At 44.7% G+C, this 23,387-nt stretch overlaps 1 protein-coding gene across 2 annotated transcripts in view; it reads right to left on the bottom strand.

Annotated features, from left to right (window-relative positions):
- The window catches only part of asb18 (ankyrin repeat and SOCS box containing 18), a 69,700-nt gene extending 47,368 nt beyond the window's left edge, over positions 1–22,332 (bottom strand). The window contains exon 1 of one of the 2 annotated variants that reach the window (XM_073046644.1): positions 22,097–22,332. In XM_073046644.1, the coding sequence (XP_072902745.1) occupies positions 22,097–22,325 (229 nt within the window). In that variant the 5' untranslated portion in view covers positions 22,326–22,332. Of the gene's footprint in view, positions 1–8,404; positions 8,680–22,096 lie in introns of those variants that run through there. The other variant, XM_073046643.1, reaches the window with a different exon arrangement.
- Positions 22,333–23,387: the final 1,055 nt, after the last annotated feature.

Here is a 23,387-nt window from a genome sequence, read left to right as displayed (position 1 = left end):
TTGGAAAGGGTACAGAGGAGATTTACCAGGATGCTGCCTGGTTTAGAGAGTATGCATTATGATCAGAGATTAAGGGAGCTAGGGAGAGAAGGAGGATGAGAGGAGACATGATAGAGGTGTACAAGATATTAAGAGGAATAGATAGAGTGGATAGCCAGCGCCTCTTCCCCAGGACACCACTGCTCAGTACAAGAGGACATGGCTTTAAGGTAAGGGGAGGGAAGTTCAAGGGGGATATTACAGGAAGGTTTTTTACTCAGAGAGTGGTTGGTGCGTGGAATGCACTGCCTGAGTCTGTGGTGGAGGCAGATACACTAGTGAAGTTTAAGAGACTACTAGACAGGTATATGGAGGAATTTAAGGTGGGGGGGGGGTTATATGGGAGGCAGGGTTTGAGGGTCGGTGCAACATTGTGGGCCGAAGGGCCTGTAATGTGCTGTACTATTCCATGTTCTATGTTCTATGCAGGTGGATAGGGAAGGGAGGCCGGCATCAGGTGGGAACCTGCCACAGAACACACAAAGTCCCAGTGAAATGCTCCCAGCACTTTAAATTCCCATGACACATATACAGTAAAGTGGAAAGTTAAAGAGGCAAATTCATCCTTTTCTAAAGTATGCTATGAACGGATAGTTTGCTCTGACTCTATTAGTGAAATTGAAATGCTCTGACGGTGATTGTTTGGGTGTAGTATCTTGACAGCGTGATTAACTCTTGAGTTATCTGTGCAATACAATAGAAACCATTGTGAGGGCTGAACACATTGGCTCAACATCAGATAAATATTTGCTTTTATGTGTGAAAAATACAGTTTCATGTTAATGTTCTTAACTTGTGCTTGTTCTCATTACAACTATTTCATGGTATCCTTCTGTTAGATCTAGAGATGATGTTATCCGGAAGGTTTTTCAGGAGTCAAGAATGAGGGATAATTTTATGGTTACTGCCAATGCGTATATTAGATGGTCATCAGAGGTTCAGGTGAGACTGTGTCAGCCTGTAACAGCAAGCAACCGCTGGTGCCTCATTCACCTCTGAAGACCTCCTCGATAACATCACTAGCAGATCTAACAGTCTGGCGTAGTCGGCAGGAGAGTTGAAAGGATTAAGATGTGGAAAACCCAAGATGAGACAGAAGTTTTCAGAGCAGTCATTCAACAGGAGGTTATGCTTTCCTAACCATCACAGAAGTACCTAATTCTTACTTCAGTACACTATTTAATGGAAGTCTACGGTTGAAGTTAAAAAACCATAAGACATAGGAGCAGAATTAGGCCATTCAGCCCATCGAGTCTGCTCTGCCATTCCACCAAGGCTGATCCCAGATCCCACTCAACCCCATACACCTGTCTTCTCACCATATCCTTTGATGCCCTGACCAATCAGGAAACTATCAACCCTCCATCACAATCTGTGGCAGAACATTCCATAGATTGGCTACTCTCTGGCTAAAAAAAATCCTTCTTACCTCTGTTCTAAAAGGTCGTCCCTCAGTTTTGAGGCTGTGTCCTCTAGTTCTGGATGCCCCCACCAGAGGAAACATCCTCTCCACATCCATCCTATCTAGTTCTTTCAACATTCAGTATCAATGAGATTCCCCCCCCCCCCACATTCTTCTAAATTCCAGTGAGTACAGGCTCAAAGCTGCCAAACATTCCTCATGTGTTAACCCCATCATTCCCGGAATCATCCCGTGAACCTCCTCTGGACTCTCTCCAATGACAACACATCCTTTCTGAGATATGGGGCCCAAAACCATTGACAATACTCCAAGTGTGGCCTGACTAGTGTCTTATAGAGGCTCAGCATTATCTCCTTGCTTTTATATTCTATTCCCCTTGAAATAAATGCCAACATTGCATTTGCCTCCTTTACCACAGACTCAACCTGTAAATGAACCTTCTGGGAGTTTTGCACAAGTCCCTCTGCACTTCTGATATTTGAACCTTCTCTTCACTTAGTTAATGGTCCATACTATTGTTCCTTACCAAAATGCATTACAGGTATTCCCCCCCACCCACAAAGGTAGAGCATTCCTATGAAACCTTGAGCAGAAATGGTGTAAAGTGAAGAACCATTAATTTATATGGAAAAAGTTTTTGTTAAAGCGAAAATCCTCTTTGTAATGCGAAAACAGTTTACTAATGTAGGTCTTTTGTAAAAGTGAAGTGGCATAAAGCGAACATTCGTAAAGCGGGGGACATCTGTATCATACATTTCCCAACACTGAATTCCATCTGCCATTTTTGTCTAAGTCCTGCTGCAATCACATTGCTTCCTCAGCACTACCTACCTTTCCACCTATCTTCGTGTCATCCGCAAATTTTGCCACAAAACCATCAATTCCATTATCCAATTCACTCACAAACAATGTGAAAAGTAGCGGTTTCAATACTGACCCCTGAGGAAAACCTCTAGTCACTGATAACCAACCAGAAAAGGTCCCCTTTATCCCCACTTGATGCCTCGTGCCTGTCAGTCATTCCGCTATTCATGCCAGAATTTTCCACCATAGGGTTTTATCTTCTTAAGCAGCCTCACATGTGGCACCTTATCAAATACCTTCTGAAAATCCAAGTAAATGACATCCACTGCCTCTCTTTTGTCTACCCTGCTTATTGCTTCCTCAAAGAACTAACAGATTTGTCAGGGAAGATTTCCCTTCACAGAAACCATGCTGACTTTGGCCTATTTTATCATTTGTCTCCAAGTACCCTGAAACTTTATCCTTAATAGACTCTAACACTTTCCCACCCACTGAGGTGAGACTAACTGCCCGATAATTTCCTTTCTTTTGCCTTCCTCCCTTCTTAAAGAGTGGAGTGACATTTGCAATCTTCCAGACCATGCCAGAATCAAGTGATTCTTGAAAGATCATGACCAATGTATCCATTATCTCTTCAGCAACCTCTCTCGGGATTCTGGGATGTAGTCCATCTGATCCAGGTGTCTTATCCACCTTAAGAATTTTCAGTTTGCTTGGCACTTTTTTCCTTTCTAATAGCAATGGTACTCACTCCTGCTCCCTGACACTTACGGACCTCTGGCACACTGCTTTTCTTCCATAGAGAAGACTGAATCAAAGTACCCATTAAGTTCATCTACCATTTCTTTGCCCCTATTATTACCTCACCAGTATCATTTTCTAGTTGTCCAATATCAACTCTCATTTTCCTTTTACTCTTTATATAACTCAAAAAACTTTTAGTGTCCTGCTTTATATTATTGGCTAGTTTGCCCTCATATTTCATCTTTTCCTTTCTTATAGCTTTTTTAGTTGCCTCTTGTTCGATTTTAAAAGCTTCCCAATCATCCAACTTCCCACTCAATTTTGCTACCTCATATGCCCTTTCCTTGGCTTTTATGTCGTCTTTAACTTCCCTTGTCAGCCATGATGGCCTGACCCTGCCTTTTGAGAATAATTTCTTTTGTGGGACGTATATATCCTGTGCCTTGTGAATTATTCCCAGAAACTTCAGCTATCTCTGCTGTGTCCTCACCACTGCCAGTATCCCCTCCAATCCACCTGGGCAAGCTCCTCTCTCATGCCTCTGTAATTCACTTTATTCCATTCCGATTCTGAAACATCTGACTTGTATTTCTCCCTCTCAAATTGCAGTATGAATTCAATCATATTATGATCACTGCCTCCTAAGGGTTCCTCTACACTAAGCTCTCTAATAAGATCTGGGTTATTACACAACACCCAGTCTAAGATAACCTTTTCTCAAGCACAAGCTGCTCTAAAAAGCCATTTCATAGCAATTCAACAAATTCCTCTTTCTTGCGATCCAACACCAACCTGATTTTCCTCATCCCCCTACATATTGAAGTCCCCCAATACTATTGCGTCATTACCCTTATTATGTGCCTTTTCCAACTCCCTTTGCAGCCTCAACCCCACGTCTTGGCTATGAGTTAGAGGCCTATACGTGATTCCCATAATATTTTTTTTATCTTTAACTCCACCCACAAAGATTCACCATTCTCTGACTCTATGTCAACTCTTTTTAAAGAAGTAATTCCACCTCTTACCAACAGAGTCACACAACTGTCTTTGCCTTCCTGCCTGTCCTCTCAATACCAAGCATATTCTTTGATGTTATGTTCCCAACTATGGCCGCCTTTCAGCCACAACTCAGTGATGTCTGCAACATCTTACTGACCGATCTCTAATTGCGCCATGAGTTTGTCCACCTTATTCCAAATGCTACGTGCATTTAAATCCAGCACCTTTAGTCCTGCATTTTTTCACCCTTGGTACAATTTAAATCTTTGCTTGTCTGTATTTGTACCCAATTATTGGCTTGTCTTTCCTTATATTCACGTTACACCCATCATCTACTTGTAAACCTGCTGGTTCATCCTCAGCTCTATCATCCTGGTTCCCATTCCCCAGCATATTAGCTTAAACCACTCCCAACAGCTCGAGTACATCTGCCCGCAAGAATATTGGTCTCCCTTGGATTCAAGTGCAACCCATCCATTTTGAACAGGTCACATCTGCCGCAGAAGAGGTCTCAATTATCCAGAAATCTGAATCCCTGCCCCCTGCTCCTATTCTTCAGCCACACATTTATCTGCCACCACATTCTATTCCATTCCTCACTGTCACGTGGCACAGGCAGCAATCTCGAGATTACTACCCTCGAGGTCCTGATTCTCACTTTCCTTCCTAACTGCATTTATTCTGCTTTAACCCAGGGCCACTCAACTCTATCCTATTCTATTCTTTGTTTTTCAGTGATGTTAAACAGTCCTGTTAGGCTGTGCATTGTCCATTTATTAAAATCTAACACTTCGTTATGAAATGTCTGCCTTTTGCTCTGTCCTATTGGCATTTGTGACCAAGTACAGACACTTCACACAGTTTGATGGTGTGAATAGAAACAGTGGTGGCAGGTACAGAGGAAACATGAGTCGTGATAATGCATCACAAGTAGAATGACAAAAGAACCAACCAATCCCCTCCAGCACCACTCCCTCTATCAGGCTGAACTGATCCTCACCCTCAACAATTTTTTCTTTAACTTCTTCCACTTTCTCTAAACTCAATTGGCAGCCATTTGTACCCATGAGGGCCCCAGCTATGCCTGTCTATGTCCATGTTCCAAGCCTTCCCCAGGTATACTACCCAACTCTCCCTCTGCTACATCGATGACCTCATTCATGCACCCATGCTGAACTCAACAATTTTACCAATTTTGCCTCTAACTTCCACCCCGTCCTTAAGTTCACTTGGTCTATCTCTGACACCTCCCTCCTTTTTCTCGATTTCTCTGTCTCCATTTCTACAGAGAAACTGTCAACTGACAGCTTTTATAAAGATACTGATTCCCACAGTTATCTCTTCCCACCCCAGCTCTTATAGAAATACTATTCCCTTTTCTCAATTTCTTTGTCTCCACTGTATGTGCTCCCTGAACATAACTTTTTACTCCTTCTTTCAATAATGGAGTTCCCCTTGGTCTATTGATGTTGCCTTCACCCACATCTCCTCTATTTCGTGTACATCTTTCCACTGCCTTAATAGTGATAGTTCCTCTTGTCCTGACCTACCCACCCCATCAGCCTCCGCATCCAACAAATTATCCTTCACAACTTCCGCCAACTCCAAAGGAATCCTACCATTAAAATTATCTTTACCTTCTACCTTCCAACCCCCCCCCCCCCCCCACTTTCCACAGGGATTGCTTCCTCCATGATTCCCTTGTCCATTTGTCCCTCCCCACTAATTTCCCTCCTGGCACTTATCCCTGTAAGTTCAGGGCTCCAAACAGTTTTTCCAGGTGAGGCAACACTGCACCTGCAGATCTGCTAGGGTTGTCTATTGTGTCTGGAGCTCCTGATGTGGCCTGTCCTACACTGGTGAGAACCTTCGTAAATTGGGGGACTGTTTCGTCGAGCACCTCCGCCACAAACAGGACTTCCCGGTGGCCAAGCATTTTAATTCCGATTCCCATTCACATTCTGATGTGTTGGTCCGTGTCCTCCTCTTGTGCCAAGATCAGGCCACCCTCGGGAGAGGAGCAATACCTTATGTTCCTTCAGGGTATCCTCCAACCTGATGGCGTGAATATCGATTTCTCCTTCTGGTCAACAAATCCTCCCACCCCTACTTCCTCTGTTCCCCATTCTGACCTTTTACTTCTTCTCACTTGCCCATCACATTCCTCGGGTTCCCTCCTCCCATGGTCCACTCTTCTCTCCTATCAGATCCCTTCTTCTCCAGCCATTGATCTTTCCTACCCACTCGCTTCACCTATCACCTTCCAGCTAGCCTCCTTCCCCTCCCCTCACCCACCTTTTTTATTCAGGCATCTTCCCCCTTCTTTCTCAACCCTGAAGAAGGGTCTAGGCTGGAAACATAGACTGTTTATTCATTTCCATAGATGCTGCCTGACCTGCTGATTTCCTCCAGCATTGTGTGTGTGTGTGTATGTTGCTTTGGATTTCCAGCATCAGCAGACTTCCTCGTGTTTACAAGTAGGATGCATTGTTTTAACGCTACAATGAATCTTAAGAGAGATAGCTACCAACTGTATTGTATTTCTGCATATACTTTTATGAATAAACTATATATTAGAAGTAATAAGATTCTGCACAGTATCTTTCCCTCAAAGATCATCTGGTCTTTTATCCTCGGTGGTTTGAGGGAGTGATGCACCATCAATAGCTCTCGGAGACGTGAGTCGAGACAGGCTTTTATTAGCTGGAAGAAAGCACCGTCAGCAGCAAGAGACCATCACACAACATCCTGGAGACTGAGGGAGGAGCAGTGCCTCCAATCGCCTTTATACAGGTGTCAGCAGGGGGAGCGTGACCAGACAGGTACACGTAGTTCACCGCAGGGAGCGTGACCAGACAGGTACACACAGTTCACCGCAGGGAGCGTGACCAGACAGGTACATGTAGTTCACCGCAGGGAGCGTGACCAGACAGGTACACGCAGTTCACCGCAGGGAGCGTGACCAGACAGCTACACGTAGTTCACTGCAGGGAGCGTGACCAGACAGGTACACGCAGTTCACCGCAGGGAGCGTGACCAGACAGGTACACGCAGTTCACCGCAGGGAGCGTGACCAGACAGGTACACGTAGTTCACCGCAGGGAGCGTGACCAGACAGGTACACGTAGTTCACCGCAGGGAGCGTGACCAGACAGGTACATGTGGTTCACCGCAGGGGGAGCGTGGTGTGAACAAGCATAGCTGTAATACTCTCGAGATTCGTTCTGTGCTGCAGAAGTGGTTCGCAGGCAGTGAAGCATACTGGGATATCCTGAGGACAAGACTGGCCCACCGTGCACAGCACACAGAACAGTCAACCAATGCTCCTTACCGCACTCATTCTATCCTTCTGTCCCTCTCTGTCTGACTTCCTTTCAATTTATTTAATGGTATTTTGACTCTACCACTTTCCATGGAATAAAATCAATGGTCTCCCCTGGCCTGGGTACAGGTGATTCTCTTAAAATCTGTATTGGATTTCTTAGAGATTACCTTTTATTTGTTGCACCCATGTCTGGGCTGCTTCACATCACTATTTCTATGCATGCCCTCGACCATGTTTATAAATACTACTCTACAGCAGCACAAGCCCATTTGCAGCCATGCATACCAATTGCCCTCCAAATCTGACTGTTGCAGTATCCAGACCTCAGGCAGCTGATTCAAAAGCCACACTCCTCTCCCCATCTTTGATGGTCGTTTGACAGCTCCCTGCTGTCAAAGGTCTCTTCAATATTTCTGATGTTTCTAAAACACGGGAATCATAGGCCCTCTCAGCCCTCATCATGCACGCAGACTATCACAGTGATTCTATTTGCCTGCAATAGGCTTACATCCCTCTACACCCTTCCTATCCATGCTCCCAGACAACGTTGTGATTGTACTTGGCACCACCATCGCCCCGGCTGCTCTGGCAGATAGTCACTACTCTCTGCAAGGAAAAAAACTTACTCCTCAGACCTCCTTTAAGCACCCCCCCTCACCTTAAACATGTTCCCTCGGGTTCTAGACTCTATCACCATAGGAAACAGACTTGATCAGCCCCAGCTATGCCCCTCATCATTTTAGAAACCTTTGTACTCCGCCCCTCAGCCTCCAATGATGTTCCAGTGAGAATAAGCTCAGGCTATCCAGTTCCTTCTCATAGCTACAGACAACGTCAAGGTGAATCTCCTCTGCCCACTCTTCAGTGCTACCTCAGCCACTGTACTGCAGCCTAGCCAATGTATTCTAGGGGACTGTCCACCCAGGAGTGAAGCCGGCCTCCACAATGTCCATTGATGATGCCGACGTTTCTCCTGAGCGGCAGGGAGCAGCAGCAGTCTCCCCTTCCCCTCACTGTGTCTATTTACACCCCACCGTTCCAAAGCCAAGATGGCTACGCACAGCAGGTACCTGAGATGCCGATCGCCAGGGGTTTTGCCTGCCACTCCATCTCATCGTGGCAGATGTCGAACAGCAGGTTGACATCTTCGTGGTAGTCGCTAACCATAGACTTCAGCAGCGGCAGATCTCCCTGCACCAGAGCGCGGTGGAATGTCTCCGGGCCTTGGCGCTTCACGGCGCGGGAAGGCATGATATGCTGCTTCTGCTCAAAGTGGAGGAATATCTGTGACCGGTTCACAGGGTCTCTGTCCATTGCCTGAAGAGCTGTGTGTCTGGAGTTTATTTTAGCCTTGTCTCCCCACTATTATACTGAAGGACACTGGCTATTGTTATGCTATAAATACCCTGGTATCACTGAGCTCACCCACCATTGTGCCGCTATTAATAGTCGGCAGTCATGCAACAATCTCAATATTGGCAGTGCTGGGAATGGGCGCATGACTTGTCTCATTCACGTATGTACAGCAGTCAAATGGATTTTACTGAAAGCTTTTCGATTGTCCCATCTGCTGTTGGCTGTCCCTCAGATCAGGGCTGTTGTGTGGCTTGAGCTCAGTCCATCGAGGACAGGCTGTCCAGTGAAACTAGACTCAGAACCCAAGATCCAGTTTATTGCCATTCAACTGTAAGCATATGTACGGTAAAGAAAACAGCAGACCTCAGGGACCAAGGTGCGAACATAGCACATTCAGCACACAAAAATAATCTCAACAGATTTTAAAAAAGTATTCTGTAGATGCAACACACACAAAATGCTGGAGGGACTCAGCAGGCCAGGCAGCATCTATGGAAAAGAGTAAAGAGTCGACGCTTTGGGCCAAGACCCTTCATCAGGGCCATTCTGTACAAGTTGACATAAAGTGCACTTTGACATATAGTTAAACATACAATAGTTTTACTGATACTGCTGCTGTCATATATAATGTGTTCAGGAGGCTCACAGCCTGGGCGAGAAACTGTTACCCACCTGAACACCGGTTGTGGTCTGATGACTTCGTGTTGGTTAAAACACAAAGCTCTGGAGGGACTCGCAGAACAGCCACAAGATGCCAAAATTTTGTGTGTGTTACTCTGGATTTCCAGGATCTGTGGAATCTCCCGTGTTCATGAGGAACTCAGCAGATCAGGCAGCAATTACGGAGGGACATGGAGAGTTGCCATTTTACAATGAGGCCCTTCATCTGGACCCAAGTTCTGCTCAGAGAACTCAGAATGAGCGACAGTCTAGGTAAAGGCTCTCGATGTGAAGTGAAGTCCCAGCATCTGCAATCTCTTGTGTCTGCATCTTGCTGGTTAAAGTCAGAGTCAGTGTTGCCCAAGGACCTGCTGGTGGAGTCAGAAAAAGCATTCAACAACTTACCACGTCAAGAGTTTCGGATTTCCAAAGGAAGAGATTTTGAGAGATTTAAAGAGAGAGCCTGACTAAACCCTGGACTTGGCTTTGGGGAAGCTGGGTAAGACAAGGATCAAGCTCCAGAGTTAAGGAACTGTAGGCAGGGAGGCACTTGTGAGATGGCAAATGGCCTTAGCTACCACTGGACACCATTCTTGGGTATAGTACAGGATGTAGGACTCGAAACTGTAGGAGGGTATGGCCCACTGAAATGACTGGAGACATCGCCCAACTGTTACATCAGGAAATGGAATTCACATACATTATAGGATACAGTATCACCAGAACATAGTACTATGAGACCATCATATGGATAGTACCTGACATCATACCAGAGTAAAAGGTCTGGAAGCTAACAGGAAATGGTACCTGGACACACTGCAAGTGCAGAGTTCTCAGAGACTGTAACAGATGCTCCAGTGGATTTGAAACCTTGGTGTGTACCAGGGTCTACTGCCTGGATTTTGTTCCCTGATACAGTAACTCAAACATTCCCTGGATGAGGTACCCAAATCAATGCTACCCTGCACAACACTTGACCTTGACCAAAGGGCCGAAAAGCAATATTGGGATACAACACCCAGAAATAGGGACTGGATACACTACCGGCTATATACCATAAGGTATAAATAGTATTGAATCCAGTTCTGAGACATAGTCCAGCGTCCAGTGTTTGAATGCAGCTCCTGTGTTTCAGGCTGAGCTCTTCTCAACTGTAGGTTTTTGGAACGCTGCATTCGGAAGAAATGCCACACCATTGCTGCACTTACTGGGTGAACATACAAAACCCAGTGGCGTTACTTTGAAGGAAAGGATGGAGATATTGCTGGAATTCCGATTCATACTTCTCTCTCAACTAGCAACTAAAATAAAATTATTTGGCCATTTACTTCGGCGGGGTCCTTGCTGTGTATGGATCAGTTTATTGTGTTTACAAGAGTAGCCACTTTTGAGGAGATCTCCACTGGCTGTAGAACACACAAGGACATTCTGACGGGCACAATAACAATGCAAGTTACTTTTCTCCTGAAGAATGAAACATTGCCAGCTAAGCCACATTGGCTCTGCCACGATAATGCCTTGTAGTTTCGAAGGGGATTCAGGTTCAGATTTAGTTATCACATGTACATGGAAACAGACAGTGAAATGCATCATTTGCGTTAACAATCAACACCCTAAGTATGTGCTGGGGGCAGCCCGCAAGAGTTACCATACATTCTGGCGTCAAGATAGCATGGCCACAATTCTTGGCAGAACAACACTGAACACAACAACAGCAAAGTAAGCCCCTTTCCTCCCTCTAACCCACCCACAGACACAGATAGTCCTCCAACTCCAGGACAGGCCTCCGGATCCCTAGTATCCGGTCTTCAGCCTTCAAACATCAGGCTTTGACTCCGGACATCCGATCGACCTTCAGTATCGATCCCCGGACTGAACTCCCGGCTCGCCGGCTGACCGGCCTTCACGCCTCCTGCTTGCAGTGACATCTGACCCAGTGACTCACCAACCTGGGATGGCCCAACATCCACGGACGCCCCTCGTCATCGAATGATGACCATTCAGCTGATTATGACTACAAAACAATTACTAATGACAATTTTTGCTTTGAAACTCCACTGTTGTCACGGTGGGATTTGAACTGGGTTACCAATGCACGTACAGAACGACTGTATACAGCAAACTTAGCTGAAGGGACATGGTGAGAGAGTGACAAGCTTCAAAACTAAAGGTTGTTTATCGTCATTCTTCAGTACACGAGCACAAAGGAGAACAAAATGATTGTTACTCCAGATCCGACGTAGCATAACAAAACAACAAGGACAAAAACACAATGAATATCCACATAAAAGCATTCCTATAAAACACAATGTACAAGTAACTGTCATATGCGTAGACTGATTGTACGTACATAAGGTGATGTGTCCTGTATGTAGTGGTGGGTATATGTTGGAGGCATTCACCAACCTGACGGCTTGGGGGAAGTACAGTAACTGTTTCTGAGTTGATGTGAATGTTGTGTAGCCTCTTCCTTGATGGGAGTGGGACAAACAGTTCATAAGCAGAATGGGTGGGAGCCTTCATGATATTGCTATATGATACTTTTCTCAACATCGCTCATCCCAGGAAGCTCTACTAATATCAACTTAGAAGGCAATGGGACAAAGGGACATAATGAGTGGCCTCATCCAGGTGATTGGCTGCAATGCAGATAGAAAGTCAATGATCTAAGATATGAATAGAACTGTTTGCTCACAGCAACCAGAATACAGATTTACATAAAAGCAAGAGATTTTGCAGATGCTGGAAATCCCAGAGCAACACACTCAAAATGCTAGATGAACTCAAGCATTAATAGTAAACGTACTTTGAATTTTAGGAACTCAGCAAGTTGACATTTCAGGCTGAGACCCTTCATCAGGCCTCATCTTCACGAAGAGTCTCAGTCCGAAATGTCGACTTTTTATTCCTCTCCATAGATGCTGATTGACCTGCTGAGTTCCTCCTGCAATTTTGTGTGTTACAGCAGCAGCAGGTTACTTTACTTTACTGCTACTTTAACAGCAGCAGGTGGGACACTCAATAATTTTGCACACCGGTTCACACTGAACCACCCTGGTCTCTCACACTCACCACCTTACCACATGCACACACTGACCACCAGCATTAAGCACTATGAGACTCTCACTGACGTCATGAATGAGAGGGTGATGTGAATCCAAAAGTAAAGGTTGTTACTGGAGGAGGAGGAATGTGCCTGTACTTCTGACAGAGTACCATCCATTTCAAAGTCAACCAGCAACCCCTCCTGCAACAGTCCAAAGTACTACATTGTGTCAAATCTTACGCTCTTTGTCTGTTCTGCTTTTCCCATCACCTACACATTCTTAAAAACCAAGTGCAGAAGCTTGCATTAGCTTCTTCTCTTCCTGTCCCAAACTGGTGCAGTACCATCTGGTAGAATCAGAAAAAGCTGCAGCAAGTTGGAAACTCAGCCAGCTCCATCAAGGACATCTTCAAAGACAATGCCTCAAAAAGGTGGCATCAATCATTATGGACCATCACAGCCGGGATATCAGTCAAGAGTTACAGGAGCTTGAAGACACACTCAACATGTTTGGAACAGCTTCTTCCCCTCCATCATCAGAAACCCATGGACATTATTTTTTTCTCTTTTTACACTACTTATTTATTTTTTTAATCTACGCTCTGTGGCCACTTTATGGAGGAATGGAGTCAGGCTAACCCCTATTGACATCAATGGATCTGGGATTGAGAGGGTGAACAGCTTCAAGTTCCTCAGCATACACATCACCGAGGACCGCACGTGGTCTGTACATACCAGCTGTGTGGTGAAAAAGGCACAACAGCGCCTCCTTCACCTCAGACGGTTGAAGATGTTTGGTATGGGCCCTCAAATCCTAACTACAGGGGCACAATTGAGAACATCCTGACTGGCTGCATCACTGCCCGGTATGGGAACGGTACTTCCCTCAATCGCTGGACTCCGCAGAGAGTGGTGCGGACAGCCCAGCGCATCTGTAGATGTGAACTTCCCACTATCCAGGACATTTACAAAGACAGGTGTGTAAAAGGGGCCAGAAGGATCATTGGGGACCGAAGTCACCCCAACCAGAAACTGTTCCAGCTGTTACCATCCGGGAAATGGTATCGCAGCATAAAAGCCAGGACCAACAGGCTCCAGGACAGCTTTTTCCACCAGGTCATCAGGCTGATTAATTCATGCTGATACGACAGTATTTCTATGCTATATTGACTGTCCTGTTGTACATACTATTTATAATAAATTACTATAAATTTCACATTCAGATGGAGACATAACAAAGATTATTTACTCCTCATGCATGTGAAGGAAGTAAGTAATAAAGTCAATTCAATTCAATGAGGTGCACCTGTACACCTGCTCATTAATAGCATGTGAACTAGTAGCTAAATTCCAATTATTTAGCCATTTAGCTCAATGTGAGGTCTTGTTGTGCATAGATTACTTTATTGTGTTTACAAGAGTAACAACATTTGAGAAGCTCTCCATTGGCTCTAAAGCTCTTGAGGACATTCCAATAGGTGCCATAAGAATGTGAGTTATACGTCTCCCGGAGGTTGGAGTGCCAGCGAAACCATGTTCGCCTTGCCATGATATAGTTGGGCTTGCTCAGTAAATAAACTTGTCACCAGAAGCATCTGACTAATGCAGTGGGCTGACTCTGGCGCCGTTGCCACCAGGGCTCCCACCGGTGCAAACTGTTAGAGCCTGAAGCTCACCCTTATCCCTTACAATAAGAAATCAACTCTCCACTCCCTCTTAGTCCTCAGCCTAGGGACGTGGGCTCACACGTACCAGTGCGACAGGTGGTCAAAAGGCTCAAAGGTGGCAAGGGAGTATTCCCCATAAGACCCTGCAGCTTCAGTGCTCAGAGGGCTGGCTTTAAATGCAGGCGTCTCATTTCTTTATGACCTTATATGTGTGCAGTCAAACTTGGAACAAGATAATGGGTCACAAGCTCTTTGAGCTTCGCTGTGATTTGGCTCTTTTCAATGCAAGTGTGCTTTTTTCCTATGCAAAGTATTCCAATATTCCGACCAGCACCTAGCAACGGGGCACTGATATCTTTCCAGCCCCGTGACTTCAGTGTTGTAAGAGGCTAAAAATAGTGGGCTGAGCCTGTGTGTTTTCAATGTGCTTGTATCAGGACTCCAGTCAGTTCAGGACACAGGTCTGGGAGTGGCATGGTGGTGCAGCACTTAGCACAATCACATTACAAGGCCAACGGATCAGGGTTCAATTCCCACCACTGTCTGTATGAATTTTGTTTGTTCTCCCTATGACCGGGTGTTTTTCCTCTGCCTGCTCCAGTTTCCTCCCACATTTTGAAGACATACGGTTAGGGTAAGTGAGTTGTGGGATTGCTGTATTGGTGCTGGAAGCACAGCAACACTTGCAGGCTGCCCAGCACAATCCTCACTGGTTTGGTTTGATGCAAAAGTTGCATTTCACTGAACGTTTTGATGCACCTGTGAATCTTATCTTTCAGAAAGTAATAAGGAAAATCCCGCTTGACAGCCCTACTGCAATTTTTTGAGGAAATTACAAACAGGGTAAACAAAGGAGATGTAGTAGATGTGGTGTACTTAGATTTTCAGAAGACCTTTGACAAGGTGCCGCACATGAGGTTGCTTAGCAAGATAGGAGCTCATGGAATTACAGGGAAATTGCTAGCGTGGGTGGAGCATTGGCTGATCAGCAGAAAACAGAGAGTGGGAATAAATGGATCCTATTCTGGCTGGTTGCCGGTTACCAGTGGATTTTCACAGAGGTTGGTGCTGGGACTGCTGCTTTTTACGATGTATGTCAATGATTTCGTCTATGGGTTGAATGGATTTGTGGCTAAATTCGCCAATGATACAAAGATAGGTGGAGGAGCGGGTAGCGTTGAGGAAACAGAGAGCCTGCAGAGAGACTTAGATAGTTTAGGGGAATGGGCAAAGAAGTGGCAAGTGAAATACAATGTTGGAAAATGTACGGTCAAGCACTTTGGTAGAAGAAATAAACAGGCAGACTATTATTTAGATGGGGAGAGAATTCAAAATGCAGAGATGCAAAGGAACTTGGGAGTCCTTGTGCAGGGTACTCTGAAGGTTAACATCCAGATTGAGTTGGTGGTGAAGAAGATGAATGCAATGTTGGCATTCGTTTCTAGCGGTATGGAATATAAGAGCAGGGATGTGATGTTGAGGCTCTATAAGGCACTTGTGAGACCACACTTGGAGTATTGTGTGCAGTTTTGGGCCTCTTATTTTAAGAAGGATATGCTGACATTGGAGAGGGTTCAGAGAATATTCACCAGAATGATTCCATAAATAAAAGGGTTTCCGTATGAGGAACATCTAGCAGCTCTTGGGCTGTATTCCCTGGAGTTCAGGAGGATGAGGGGGAATCTTATAGAAACATTTTGAATGCTAAAATGCTTGAACAGATTAGATATGGGAAAGTTATTTCTCATGATAGGGGAGTCTAAGACAAGAAGGCACGACTTCAGGATTGAAGGGTGTCCATTTAGAACAGAGAAGCAGAGAAATTACTTTAGTCAGAGGGTGGTAAATCTGTGGAATTTGTTGCCACAAGTGGCTGTGGAGGCCAAGTCATTGGGTGCATTTAAGGCAGAGATAGATAGGTTCTTGATTAGCCAGGGCATCAAAGGGTATGTTGAGAAGGCAGGGGAGTGGGAATGACTGGAAGAATTGCATCAGCCCATGATTGAATGTTGGAGCAGACTCGACAGGCTGAATGGCCTACTTCTGCTCCTATATCTTATGCTTTATAGCAGTTATATATGGTCAAAAAAGAAGTAGATGCAGAGAAGCTGGGTAAAAATCCCTGCTGATTTTAAAATAAAATACCCAGCTTAATTCTTTACAAACACCACCCTCAGAGTGTGAATGTCCAATATAAACCTGTCATTCGTGGAACTTGCCTTTTGTCAGTGGGCTGCCTTGCTGCCAACAATCCTTCTCTCTCCTCCCATACCCAGAGTGCTGATAAACAATTTCTCTAGGTTTTGAGAAAGTGTGGGTAATTCCAATGAATTTGAGAATGTTTTAGACTCTGTCCTTCAGACCCATGCTCACTGATCTGTCCTGGATCCCAATCTCCAAATGCCTCGATAATTCTCATTCCAGGTCACTCTCACCTCTCCCTCTCTCTTTAACTTCCGACCAAGATATCTTCCCTTCCTCAATCTGTGACAGCTTGCCCATGTCTGACTTTCATTACTCCAGCAGCTTGGGTCCCAGTCCCTGAGATTCACTCCCTCAGACTCCTTGATCTTTTTACTCCTTTAAGACACTGTGTAATCTCAAGTGTGTGATCCCTTGCTTTAATATTCCATTATGGGGGCAGTTAAAACAAATTATTTTTTCTATTAATGTTCCTCTGTAGCACCCGTTGGAGCGGGAGGTTAAGGTGATTTACAGGCATATGCCAAAGGAAGATAAGTAAGTCTAGCGTTGCCGCGGCAACAAGCCCACCCACAAAAGCAAAATGCATTCATGATCAGTCACTTCATCCTACTGAACCTCTAAAGTGTTTGTAGAAGATCCATTGCTGCAAATTCATTCCTATATTTCCACGATCTTTCCATCTTCTTAAGCCCATCACCCCTACTGGGACATAGAAACATAGAAAATAGGTGCAGGAGTAGGCCATTCGGCCCTTCGAGCCTGCACCGCCAATCAGTATGATCATGGCTGATCATCCAACTCAGAACCCTGTAACTGCTTTCTCTCCATTCCCCTGATCCCTTTAGCCACAAGGGCCATATCTAACTCCCTCTTAAATATAGCCAATGAACTGGCCTCAACTGTTTCCTGTGGCAGAGAATTCCACAGATTCACCACTCTCTGTGTGAAGAAGTTTTTCCTCATCTCGGTCCTAAAAGGCCTCTCCTCCATCCTTAAACTGTCACCCCTCGCCCCGGACCTCCCCAACACCGGAAATAATCCTCTTGCATCTGGCCTGTCCAATCTCTCCAGAATTTTATACGTTTCAATAAGATCCCCCCCTTCAATCCTCTAAATTTCAGTGAGTATAAGCCCAGTCAACCCAGTCCCTCTTCACATGAAAGTCCCGCCATCCCAGGAATCAATCAACCCTATCAATCAATAGGGTCCCCGGAGTTCTCTGTCCTGGAACAGTCTTTCAAGTTATCCTCAGGTGTAGCTCATCCCAGGGATGTGGTCTTTGGAGCTTCTCTAGCAATGGATTTTTATGGGATGGGGTTGCTAGCCCCATGTCTAATCCTCCTCCTTTTGCAGCTGGGCTTGGGACCGTCCATGGTAGAGTTATCTTCCCATCGGGTATGACATTCTACTGGTCCATCTGCTGTCTCGGCTGACTAATTCATCAGCAATGGAGATAGACAAGTTATCAACCTTAAGAAATCCATCTCAGTGGTTAAAGAGAGCTCAGAAGTCATGGCTGACTGGGAGAATTCCTGCCATACAATCTGAGGTTATGGGTTGACACTCACAGATCTAGGAAGATGTTTCAATACAGTACTTGAGGAAGTACTGTGCATTAAAAAATATTGCCTTCTGCTCGAGCTGTTTTACTGAAACCCCATCAGGCCCCTCAGGGTGATAGTAAACATTCTACAGTATCATTGGGAAGGACAGAGTGGTGGTAAACCTACACCTGAACTATTACAATGTTTTGGTCCCCTTACCCAAGGCAAGAGGATATAGCATTGGAGGTACAGGAGCTCAGAGGAGATTCACCTGGCTAATTCCTGGGATGACATGGTTGACCTATCAAGAGAGGCTAATCAAGTTGTGTCTGGGAGCTTGGATGAATGATTGGGGACTTTACTAAGACACAAAAGATCCTGACAGGGTAGATGTCAAGATGTTTTCACCACTGAAAGAGTCTCAAACAAGGGGAGATAAGAAGCTGTTCATTTAAAACCGAGATGCATAGAAATTTCCCTTTTCTCTGGATCACTGTAAGTATTTAAGATAATTATTTGAAAGATTAAGGGAATCAAGTGCTGTGGAGATCTGGTAAGAGGAGGAGTAGAGGTCTGAGATGGATTAACCATAATCATATTGAATGGCAGGGAAGGATGAAAGCATCTTTTCTTGCGTCCTTGAGTTCCTGGCCAATGCTCCTCCCTCAATTAACTGTTGGTTATAATTACTGAAGTGCCTTGCGATGTTCTAAAACTCCTTCTTTCAATTGAACTGTATGCAGAAGACAGCTTGCAATAAGATTATTTCTTTCACAGCTTCAGGTGGCCTAGAGCCATTCTACAGCCAATGAAGTACTATTCATGTGCAGAACTTGTTTAACTGCAGGAAACACATTGGCCAATTTGTGTGCTGCAAGCTCCCACAAACAGCAATGTCATCATAACCTGATATTTTGTGATTGATTGACAGTAATAGGACTTGAGTCCTTTTTTGTTCAAGGGTGTTTTGTTTTCTCCCACTTCCACAAAATCCAGTATTTTTTTGACTTAGCAAAATTGTCAACCAATGTGCAAGTTTTAAGACAGCATGAGTGCATTCAAATTCACATTACATTCAAAGTGACAATGGGTGACAAAGTCATTGACATCACACCACAGAGCAACACGCATGGGGATTGGTCAATGGCCTACATCTGATTGAGAAAACAATGCAATCTTAGACAATATAAATTAAAGTGCAATTTCCCCATGGTAGGCAACTATTGCTGACATGGTATTATATTGATGCTAGTAAAAAAGATTGTTCCCTTGTTGAGGAGCAGGATCTAGTTAAAAATGAAAAATTCAAGCTCCATGCATTAATAAGCAAGGCACATTGATATTGATAAATACAGAACAAGGAACACAACACAGGAACAAGCCTTTGGCCCACAATGTTGTGCTGAACACCCAACTAGACTAATTCCTGCTGCCTACACAAAGACCATATCCTTGCATTTCTTGCACATTCACATGCCTATCTAAGAGCCTCTTCAACGACCCTGTCGTATTTGCCTTCACTACCACCCCAGTTAGCTCATTCTATGCACTCACCGTTCTGTTTTAAAAAGCTTACTCTGCACATCTTCTTTGAACGTACCCTCTCTCCCAGTAAACGTAGGCCTTCTGGTACTGGACATTTCAACCCCGGGTAAAAGATACTGGTTGTCTATCCATGCCTCTCATAATCCTATAAACCTATCAGATCTCCTCTCAGCCTTCACCGCTCAAGAAAACAACACAGGTTTGTTCAATCTCTCCTTATAGCACATTCCCTCTAATCCAGGCAGCATCCCTGTAAACCTCTTTCCAAAGCCTTGACATCCTTCCTATCTTGAGGGTGACGAGAAGCTAATACAATAGTTTAGATGCTGCTTAACTAGAGTTTTATAAAACTAAAGGTTTTTGCAAACCCAAGGCGACCCCTTCCAGTTCGTCTGTGAAACGGCTTCTTCCTCTTCTTTTCTCACGTCTCTCTTCACTTTTCAAGATGGTTGGGGTCCCGTCGGAGTCCGGTGATCCGGACTTGCAGGTCAGGCTACAGTTCTCCACGGGTGGTGGGTTCTCATTCTTGGACTTGCTGTGCAGACTGGTGCTTTGTTATCTCCAGGACAACCCTGCTCTTGGCTGACGTCACCAATGGAAGTGTTGTCGGAGCTTGAAACACTGAGACAGCAGGCAGTGTACACTGCTGTTAGAAGGCCCCTACACCCTCTCTGTCATGCCTGGAGTCAGGGGATTCAGGCAAGCAATGCGGCAGATCATAACATTGAAAGAGCGAGCTGCTGGTCTCCCGCTCTCGTTTGTGGCAGAAGCAATCTCTCTCTCTCCCTCGCTAGTGAGAGAGAGCTTGTCTGAGATGCTGAAGTGTTGGGATGGACAATAGATTTTTGACGGACTCTTTGGGGGCTTTGCAATTGCTTGCATGGTGGATGGGGGTCGGTGCTTTTGCTGGAGCAAGTGGGGGGAGGGCAGGGTTGATACTTCTGCTGCTGCTTGTGCGTGGGAGGAGGGAGGGGGTGCTTTGGGGGTTCTGATGTTTCTGTCATTCGTTCTTTGTTTTTTTCCCGTTTTGTGGATGTCTGCGGAGAGTAAGAATTTCAGGTTGTGTATTGTATACATCCTCTGATATTAAATTGAACCATTAAACCATTGAACAACAGTAACCTCCTGACTCTTGAACTCACTTCCTTGACTAATAGAGACAAGCATGCTAAATGCCTTCCTGAGCACCCAACCTACCCGAGTAGCCACTTTCAGGGAGCTATGAATTTAGCCCCACGATCTTTCTGCACATCAACACTGTTAAGGGTCTTACTTTTCATCACCAAACGTGTTAAAATCCATCTGCCATTTCTGTGTCCATATCTGCAGCCGATCTATGTCCTGCTGTATACTTCGGCAGTCTCCTATGCTATCTACAAAGCCGCCAATCTCTGTATTGTCTGCAAGCTTGCCAAGCCATCCATACACATTTTCATCCACCACCAGTCACAGGGCTCCAACCAGAATCAATACCATCAACAACTACCTCTGTCTTCTGTGGACAAGCCAATTCTGAATCCAAATGGCAAATTCATCGTGGATCCCATGCATTTTAATCTTATGGATATACCTTCAATGAGGGACTTGTCAAATACCTACTAAAATCCACATAGACAACCTCTACAGCTACACCTTCATCGCCTCAAAAAAAACCCAGTCAAGTTAGTAAGACATGACCACCCTACATAAATCCATGTTGACTATCCCTAATTAGGTCATGGTTTTCCAATTGCTCATAAATCCATTCCATAAGATTCCTCTTTAGTCTATTAGACTCACCGGTCTATAGTTTCCAAGATTATTCTGTTTCCCTTATTGAGTAATGGAACAACATTAGTCCTCTGGGACCTCTCCTGTGGCTACAGCGGGCATATAGATATTGGTCAAGGCCCCAGCAGAACCATCAGACTTTGAGGACGTATTCACCTTAAGAGACCCAATACTACCTCCTTTCTCATCTTGAAATGCTCTAGAAAATGAGCATGCTGCACACTGATCCTCTACGTCCTTCTCCTTGGTAAATACTGATGTGCAAATGACTTATTAAGGACTTTACACACATCTTCGCATCCAAGCAAATGTTTCACCCTTTATCCTTGAGTTGTCCTACCCTCTCCCTAGTTCTCCTCTTGCTCTTGATGTATGTATAGAATGTCTTGGGATTCTCTTTAATCCAGCTTGCTACGGACTTATCGTGGCCTCTTCTGGCTTTCCCAATTCTCATCCTGAGTAATTTTCTGGCTTCTTTATAATCCTTCAGGGCTTTGTTTGAATTAAGCTTCCTAAAATCTTACATAATTTTCTTTTTGACTAAATTCACCACCTCCTACTAAAAGGTGGGTCACCTGGCCAGACTCATTACACAAAACCAGGTCCCGTACTGCCCCTCCTTTTCTTGGACTAACTACATTCCAACTTGAGAAACCCTCCTGGATGCACCAAACAAGTTCTGCCCCATCTAAACCTCTTGCATTAAGGTGGTGCCAATCAATATTGGGGAAGTTGAAGTCAACCATGACAACACCTCTGTTGTTTTTACACCTTTCCCTAATCTGTTTGCATATCAATTGCTCAGTGTCCTGGTGGCTATGGAAGTCTGTAGTATAGTCCTATCAGAGTGATTGCGTCTTCCCTATTTTTGAGTTCTAAGCACATACACTCTGCCGAGTGCAGAGGGGAAACAAAAGAGCCCCATTAGCAAGACTACATTCTAACTTGAATGAAATGTGACAGGCTGACCGAGCAAGACGAGAGGGTCCAGCGGAGCAGACGGTTCTTTCATCCAGTCATCGTTGGAAAGCTCGATGATGGCATTGGCACTGTGAGCCCGCTGCTGGAGGAGGAAGATCACTCCTTCTGAGTCGTCCTGATCCAGGGTGTACTTCAGATCCCGGACGAACTGCGAAGCAACGGGGTGATCGGGGACCAGCTCACATTTTGGTTTAGTCTCCTGCATAGCTGAGCTCATGGAAGGCTGGGAGGAGAGGGGCCAGTGAGCTGCTCAGATTAGATCAGAGGCTTGGAATGTGTGGCTCAGGTTACAGAATCACGTGGCAGAAGCAGTCTGTGCAAGGCTGACCTGCTCCCAAAGGTAATGAATGCTCTTTCTGTCTGAAGCTGAACTTGTGGTTCCTCCCATTGTAGCTCTGGGTTCAAACGCTTGATTAATTCAATTTTGATCCAAAGTCAAACAGAAGACATTGAATTGATTATACCTTTATCCCATCTAATTAAAATCACCAAAAACTCACATACAAGGCATATCTCGCCTTGTTTACCCAACGCTACAATGTTAAAGCTCTCATCCTTTTTTTTAATAATTCCAAATCCATGTTCTCCAATTTCCCCTGCCCTTCTCTGCCACTGGATCCACCCACCAGGTCCATAAGGTCAAAAGTTCTCTTCCTAACTTGCCCTTTCTCTCTCTCCCCACATTGCCCTCCTCCTTGAAGACACTCTTTCGAAAACTATCTCTTGACCAAGCTTCCAGTTGCTGATTTTCATGCCACCTTTGTGACTGGCTGTAAAATGTTCCATTTTATCTGAACCTCCCTGTCAGGCACTCTAGGTTATTTTACTATGTTAAACACATCAAGGAAATGATAATCTTGCTAATCTCACTACATCTTTACAAAAAATCTCTAATATGCTACTGAGAGCAACCATTGATAAGACTTAAACAAAATGATTTCCATTTATTTTCAGTGAACACTTGCAAATAGTGACAATAATTCTGAAGGCGAGAAACTGAGGCTTTTGGACTGCGTTTGCAGATAGATGATAGGACATCATGTGACTGTCATCTCTGGGGCACAGATGTTGGAACTCAGACTGGGGGGAAGTGGATACCCTGGATTTCTGATGAAAGGGATATGTCTGTTGCTGGAAAAAATACAATGCTATGTGGATTGAACAGCAAATAGTAAACATTATGTGGCTTCATTTGTACTGAGGTTCTACAACCTATGGACTCACTTTCAAGGACTCCACAACTCATGTTCTCAGAATTATTTATTTGTTTGTTATTTTG

This window comes from Hemitrygon akajei, chromosome 5 (genome assembly GCF_048418815.1).
Source record: "Hemitrygon akajei chromosome 5, sHemAka1.3, whole genome shotgun sequence".
Taxonomy (NCBI): Eukaryota; Metazoa; Chordata; class Chondrichthyes; order Myliobatiformes; family Dasyatidae; genus Hemitrygon; species Hemitrygon akajei.
Note: the sequence above shows the minus strand (reverse complement) of the source record. Positions and strands in the feature narration are given on the sequence as shown.